The sequence below is a fragment of the Neopelma chrysocephalum genome, unplaced genomic scaffold, assembly GCF_003984885.1.
Source record: "Neopelma chrysocephalum unplaced genomic scaffold, ASM398488v2 Primary Assembly neopelma1_117152, whole genome shotgun sequence".
Taxonomy (NCBI): Eukaryota; Metazoa; Chordata; class Aves; order Passeriformes; family Pipridae; genus Neopelma; species Neopelma chrysocephalum.
In genome coordinates this window covers 1-7,900 of record NW_020929073.1, presented here as the reverse complement: position 1 = coordinate 7,900, position 7,900 = coordinate 1, and the positions used below count along the sequence as shown (strand labels likewise).

Genomic DNA, 7,900 nt, shown 5'->3' with positions numbered 1-7,900 from the left:
CCTACCTGGAGTGGCCTCTTGAAGAAGAGCACCAGCAAATGTTTTGGGCAAACCTGAAGAGAGCCTTGAAGTCATAGAAGAAGTCAGCAGCTCCCATTTCAATGTATTTCCGTGAAAGGCTCTATGTCAGTGTTTCTTCTTGCTAAGAATTTTTTCTTTCTTATTTTTCTCTCTAAATATGGCTGGCTTTGTTGTGTATAGAAATAATTGTCATGTTACTCACTGAAAAAGGCCCACTTTTTGCTTTCCAGTAATCTGATGCTCTGGTGTTTCAAAATCTCTGCCAATAACTATAATATTTGGAAGCTATATTGGACTATATATACTTTTCTAAATACATTTAGCTGAGTGTAGGGTATTTCTGTACTTTTTTCTGCTCTTACCACTATCCCCAACTCGTCTCTAACAATGCCACTGCAATTTAGAATTTAAATTAAAAGCCAAGGACTTCAATCAATACTCTCCTGTGTCCATCTCTTCCTGTGAATGCTTGTTTGTCCCTTTGCAGTCACCACCATTTTCCCTTTTACCTACCCCCAGAGATAACTGAACCTTCTATTTGTGGAGTATGAGACTGTGTTTCTGATGTGTGGGCTAGATGGTGTTGCAGACTGTCTCATTTCTTGTTTTGCTCTTCTACTTTGCAGAGCACATTTATGTAATCACTAGGCCATGAACCCCTTACTGCTCTACTTAACTTCCTTTCTAGAGGTTGAAGAAAATCACACTGACAAGAGGTATTTCCTCTCTCTACTTCAGTATGAGACATCTCCTAGATCTACTGTATTGCTCTTCACCAATTACAGAGGGAGTCTAGACAAGCAGGTAGATACAGATGTTCGTATTAAGATAGCTGGTCACACTCTGGGTGCCTGGATTTCTTGTGTTTTAGACATTCTTGTGGGAACCTGAAATTGTCTCTGAGGGGATTAAGTTAGGTGTTGTTTCTCTACCTTGGCACTTCCATGTTCCCCTTTGCTTGTATTGCTGGAGTTTAAGTACAGGAGAGTCTAGATGAATTTTGGTTAAACTTTAGATATGCAATTATTTTGTGGTGATAAACCAAAGCATTGGCAGATGGGCTGAGTGAGTATTTGAAAAACAGCAAAATTTCCTTATACAGAGATGTTTGTTAGTATACTTGTTCATATGCATATATATGTGTATGTGCTTATACATGTGTATATGTTCACACTCCTGTGTGTATCTGTACACATATCTACACATGAGATGGTAGTTTCTGTGGGTGTAGCCTGCAAACACCACTTTCAGTTCTACTTTCCTGTTATAATATTATCTCTAGGGCTAGTCTAAAGTCTGCTACAAGGGGATTTTTTGCTCACTGTCTTGGAGAAAAATAGCTCAGTAGCTAATCAAGGCTGAACTCCAGGTGGGTGATGAGTGAATCATCTGAGAGCAAACAATGAGCATTGATAAAACAGATTAGGAGACTGTGTGCCTAGAGGTAAGAAGGGAAATAAGTCTTGCTGGTCATTACAAAGAGAGAGTCAGAGAGATGTAGGAGAAGCCTTAGTTTTCATATGGTACACTCTTACTATGGACCCAGACTTTTTTGGTTTGGCACGTTTTAAAAGGAGCGATAGTGTTCCTGCTTTTACACCAATCAGATCACCTAGGTGGGAATTCCCCTGCTCACATTATCAAGGTTTAAAGGTGAAGTGGAAATGAAACAGCAGCATAAGAGGAAGCTGGGTAAAGAATGATGAACAAGAGAGAGATGAAACACAACATGGGTTAACTGGCATGCAGGCACCAGAGCTGGAGCTGGCATCTCTGGGGATCTTTTCAGCACAGAGGTGAGTTTTCAGGTAGGTGAAGGCTGGAGATGTAGGGAAAGACAGTTGAGCTGCAATGCCAGAGCAAGAAGCAAGGAGAGAGCACTGGGAAGAGGCTATCTAATCTCTGCTACCGAGTCCTGCTCTGCATGGGGGTTTGACGGTGCTCAGGGCTGCTGAGAACGAGTGTGGGGTCGGGAGGGATTTCTGTCACCAGCAGAAGTGGAGTAGGAAGGTGCAATCACAGGCAGCTGGCAGGTATGCATGGCAGGCAGGCAACAAAGACTTGCCAGGAGAGCTGGGACATGCTGATGGGAACAGTGTCCTTTGGGAAAGGGGAGGGAGGAAAGCAGCAAATGAAAAAGACAAATTGGGTCAGACTGCCTCATTTCTGCTCAGTTTCCTTGTGGGAGGGTGCCTTGTTTGTACTTTGTCCTGTTTGTATGTTGTCCCACTTGTATATTGATACCAGCTGCCCAGGGAAGGCTGGGTGTGAAGGTGGGCTGCCTTGGTTTCAGGAATTCAACCAGGAAAGAGCTCATCGAACAATGGCCTCAGGACTTCAGCTACCTTCTCACCTAACTCGGACCTGTTACACACTCTCTGTGTAGGAAACAAGAAGAGGCATTCCCATGTATGTGTGTGGATGTGTGTATGCACATACATACTGTTAGGGCAGTGCTAGTGGGTGATAACTAGGGCATATGTAACCCACACACAACCATGTGGAGAGCAGGAACTTTCCCCAGTCTGCTTGTAGTTTGACTCCTTCATCAACCAGTGACTATCCCACTGCAGAGTCCATAGCACTGCTCAAATTTACCAGCCCACATTTACCTGGATAGTGCTCCCCAAGCTAGAATCAATTTGTGCATTATTGGCACTTACATTAACCTTTTGCATTTGTTAGCATTTATAGAACCTCATTCTGTTGTCAGTCATGGTTTTGTTTAAGAATATGCACATATTTCCTCAAATACATCTACTGACATGACCCAGAGAAGACAGTCCTGAGCACGTCTAATGGCTTGGGCCCTTTGTCCATAACCCAGAAATATTTTAAATGTCTGGTTTGTCACAGCATCTTATGGTATAATGGCATCTGTGCAAGTTTCTGTATTTTTATTTGCATTTTAATTTCTCTGTGGCTTTTTAGTTACCAGCACAAGGGGAAAAAGTGATTCCTTGATAGGGTAATGATATAGGACTGTCTGTATGTCTGAGTGGGTGTGGAGATGCCTGAATTGATCCTGTAAGTCAGGGTCTTAAGCAGAATCATTAGAGATGAATGGGAAGGGAAAGAGACTGGTTGAAAATTGAATGAGGGTGGGAATGGGATTTCTCTAAGTGTCTGCTCAGATTACATATGAGCAAAAAACTGGAAAAGAAGCTCACAGAACTGACAATAAAGAAAAGCATCCTGAACCACTAAATGGAGTTTAGTCCTGCAGTCCCTGGATGGTTTCAGGTTGGTGAGGTGGAGAGCCATTAGGCTCAGCTGGTATTTTCTGTGGAGTACCTTCCCAGTTTCCTTCTGTGCTGCAATTTACCACCTATAAATAACCTATCTATAGATAGCTTTTGATTGATCAGGTCACCTGTTTGTTTCTTTTTCTAACAGTAAGCATTTTGATGGTAACATTAAATTTACCACTTAAATTTGTTACTAATGAAACTCATGTTACCTGTAGCTTTGCTCCTCCAGCCTACAGCACTGTGTTATCCAGTTAGACTTGTGAGACTGAAAAAAGCCCTCTAAAAGAGCCTCAGATGGACAGCAGATGAGTCTAGCTACAGATTACAATTCTTTGTGTGGGATTCACATGGAAAATTATCTAGATATCTAAACTATGTTACTCCATTTTAAGTCAATGGGGCCAATTCTCTTAGACTCAATACATCTTAATCTGAGTGTCTAAGACACGTGATAAGAATTGCCCCTAAAAGACATTATTTCTCTCTGTTGACTTTGGAGGACATGGTGGATGACTAGCTCAGCTGTGGGCATCTAAAGACAGGGAAGACAACTGTGTCCTTCAAGATTCAAAGCTCTATATCAGAGAGAGACAGATAAAAGGCAAATAACACAAGAAGTCAAAATGTTTACAGTCCTCCAGGTGGGAAGAGATGGAATGATTGAAAAAATTATCCACAACTTTTCCTCCCCTCTCCATGTGCTCAAACCATCTCAGTCAACTCTGCCACTTTTGAATAATCTTAAGCAACTATGGCTAAAAATAATGCAACTGGAAGGGCAGGACTTATCTATATGAACTTGTATGTGTGGGTCAGCTACTGTAAAACAAATCAGAATATTAATTTAAAGTACAGGAGATCTTCTGCACAGAGTCTCAGTGGGATGACTAATGGAGAAAGTAGTTCTCAGTGAGCCAGTCTAACCTGATTAACCTGATACATAGTTCACGATTTTGTGAACCTGTTCATTGGCCTCCTTGGGGTTGGTTCATTCTTTTCAACCTTGGTAAGATACCTACTGAGGTAGGGGGGGTTGTGACACACGAGACAAAGTTATATTTTAAAAATGTTCTTTGATCCTTGTCAAAAAAGGTTATAATTCAATATGTTATAAGGGTTTTAAAAGGAAAAGAGCTCTCTCAGGCTTCAAAAATTGTTTTTCCAACTCCTCAGAAGGATAGAAGAGCTAAAGTCACCTTATTGGGAGTAAGGACGAGCTGGATATTGCAGCAAGTTCTGTAACAAAAAAAAGCCATGTCAAATCAGTATTATAAAAGGCATGACTGTGAGAGGAAAGTGAAGTGACACAGGACCCACATCTGTGTACTTTTTCTTGAATCATTTGAGTCCAGAAGATCAGGAATAGTCTGTGGGCTGGAAAAAGCTATCTAGTTCAGACAGCTGATCTGATCTGAAGGAGGCTCCAAAGGCCCCTGGCTCTTCCTTGTGGCTTGGCCTGATCTTCTCTCTGCCAGAGATGTCCAAAACAGGAAAAGGCACTGGCAGAGAAGAAGGATGTGGCAGTAAAAGGAAGAGCTAAGAGTCAGTAGGCAACAATGGTCAGTTTTACAAGCTCAAGTTTTATTAGCAAGTACTGGACTGATGGGAACATGATAAAGATGGCCTATGAATTTATCCAGGCGAGTATTTTTTTCCCTGCTCCTAGCACATTCACAGGTAGAGAAAGGCAGATAAAATGAGGAATGGACTGAAACAAAGGCATTCCTCTTCTCCCCATTGTCAGAATTGGCATTAGACATATACTTGAAATTAGTATTAGATGTGAATGATTCTATGTACTGTAAGATGCTGACTCTTCTGATGTAACCAGGATTTGAAATACACACAGGAGACTCCCTGTAGTAAAAAATGAATACACAAAATAATATTCACAGACTCAGAAAAAAAAGACCTGAGGTGTGACAGAGCGGGCAGGTATGAAGACTCTGTACTAAACAGGAGGAGGATGAGAGTAGTTGTGCTTATGCAGATGTTTAGCTGACTCTGCAAAAAATTTGTGGAGCTCTTAATTGATTTGATAGTCTTCATGCCAAATTTAGAAATCACAGGGGAAAAACAAAGAGTAAAATCAATATACATAGCCTTTAACAAATGATTTTGAAATATTTGTGAATAGTATGCCTTTTTTAATGGATCCGTTTCATCTCTGCATTGTGTTAAAAACAAATACATTTACAGTGTTTTGACAGAACAGTGTAAGATATATTTTAGATATAACCAAAATGCACCTTCCTAAAATCCATCTTATATTTGCTCTGATTATATTTTGTATTTTAGGTGAAATAATGACTAAACACAGCTGGCAAGCGTGGGCCATCTACATGCTCTTAGCTGCAAACCTCTCCGAACAGCAAGCGCTGAAGCAGGCTTGTCCTTCATGCAATGATGCTCAGCTTTGCAACTGCTCTTCCATGGGCTTGGACTTCATTCCCCCAGGGCTCACTGCCAAAATCACTATGTTAAACCTGGCCCACAACAGGATAAAGCACATCCGATCCCAGGACCTGCAGCAGGCTGTGAACCTGAGAGCCCTGCTGCTGCAGTCCAACAGAATCAGCTCCATAGATGAAGACTCATTTCAGTCCCTGGCGAAACTGGAGCTCTTGGACTTATCAAATAACAGCTTGGCTCACTTGTCCCCTGTGTGGTTTGGGCACCTTTTTTCGCTCCAGCACCTCCACCTTCAAGGCAATTTCTACAGAGACCTGGGAGAAAGCTCTCCCTTTTCTAGTCTGAGGAACCTGAGCTCTCTCCGCCTGGGCAACCCACGGTTCTCTGTGATAAGGCAAGGGAACTTTGAGGGCATTGAGCTTCTCAACGAGTTGTGGATTGATGGTGGTAATCTCAGTCAGTATGAGCAGGGAAGTTTGAAATTGATTAAGAAGATAAATCACATGGTCATAAACCTAAAAAATATTAATATATTCTCAGAAATTGTTAGGGACCTTCTACACTCTGTGACTTGGCTAGAAGTGAGAAGAATAGCATTCAGTACCTCTGCTGAAATGCAACTTTTGAGAGTCATGTCTTCTTCTTTCGCAAAGAAAATTTCTTTTAAAGAGACCTTATTAACAGATGCCACTGTGCCTGAGATTGTCAGCATTTTAGAAGACATGCCAAAATTAGTGGAGGTGGAGCTAATAGACTGTAGACTCTTGGGAACTGGACAATGGGAAATGCAGATTCAAGCAAACCAATCACAGACCCTTAGAGTTCTCACAATACAGAAATTATCTATAGAAGAATTTTTCTTGTTTACAGATCTTCAGACTGTGCAAGATCTACTATTTCTTTTTACCAGAGTCACAGTTCGAAACACCAAAGTATTTTTGGTCCCATGCAGAATTTCCCAACATCTTCAGTCATTAGAGTACCTTGACCTTAGTGCTAATTTGCTTGGAGACCAGAGTTTAGAGCATTCAGCCTGTCAGGGTGGATGGCCATCACTACAAACTCTAAATTTAAGTCAGAATTCACTGGGTGACTTAGAAATGACAGGTAGAAGTTTGTCTCATCTAAGAAACCTAATTGTTTTAGACATTAGCCAAAACAATTTTGGTGAGATTCCAGATAAATGCAAATGGCCAAAAAACCTGAAATATTTAAACCTCTCCAGCACTCAAATTCCTAAAGTAACGGCCTGCATTCCCTCAGAGCTGGAAGTTTTGGATGTTAGTGCTAACAACCTGAAGGAGTTTGGACTGCAGCTCCCATTTCTGAAAGAGCTGTACCTCGCAAAAAACCAGCTGAAGACCCTGCCTGGTGCTGCACCCATTCCAAACTTAGTGCTCATGTCAGTCAGGAGAAACAAGCTCAACAGTTTCTCCAAGGAAGAGTTTGAGTCCTTCAAGAGAATGGAGCTGCTGGATGCCGGCGACAACAACTTCATCTGCTCCTGTGAATTCCTCTCCTTCATCCACCACCAGGCTGGGATATCCCAGGTGCTGGTGGGGTGGCCAGACAGGTACGTCTGCGACTCTCCGCTGGCAGTGAGAGGGGCCCAGGTTGGAGCTGTACACCTCTCCCTGATGGAGTGCCACAGGTCCCTCGTGGTGTCATTGATCTGCATCCTGGTGTTCCTGGTCATCCTCATCTTTGTAGTTGTTGGCTACAAGTACCACGCGGTCTGGTACCTTAGGATGACCTGGGCGTGGCTCCAAGCCAAGCGGAAGCCCAAGCGAGCCCCACCCAAGGACATCTGCTATGACGCTTTTGTCTCCTACAGTGAGAACGACTCCAACTGGGTGGAAAACACAATGGTGCGGGAGCTGGAGCAGGCCTGCCCTCCCTTTCGCCTCTGCCTCCATAAGCGGGACTTTGTGCCTGGGAAGTGGATTGTGGACAACATCATTGACTCCATTGAGAAGAGCCACAAAACACTCTTTGTGCTGTCCGAGCACTTTGTGCAGAGCGAGTGGTGCAAATACGAGCTGGACTTCTCACATTTCCGCCTCTTTGATGAGAACAACGATGCGGCGATTCTTGTCCTCCTGGAGCCCATCCAGAGCAAAACGATTCCCAAGAGGTTCTGCAAGCTGCGGAAGATCATGAACACAAAGACCTACCTGGAGTGGCCTCTTGAAGAAGAGCACCAGCAAATGTTTTGG

General features: G+C 42.7%; 1 protein-coding gene across 1 annotated transcript; it reads left to right on the top strand.

Annotated features, from left to right (window-relative positions):
• Positions 1-6: 6 nt before the first annotated feature.
• LOC113962183 (toll-like receptor 2 type-2) lies at positions 7-7,894 on the top strand (the record flags this gene model as incomplete). The annotated part of the gene is made up of 2 exons (XM_027672978.1): positions 7-103; positions 5,571-7,894. A coding segment is annotated over exon 2 (2,316 nt), but the record flags the coding sequence as incomplete, so codon positions are not given.
• Positions 7,895-7,900: the final 6 nt, after the last annotated feature.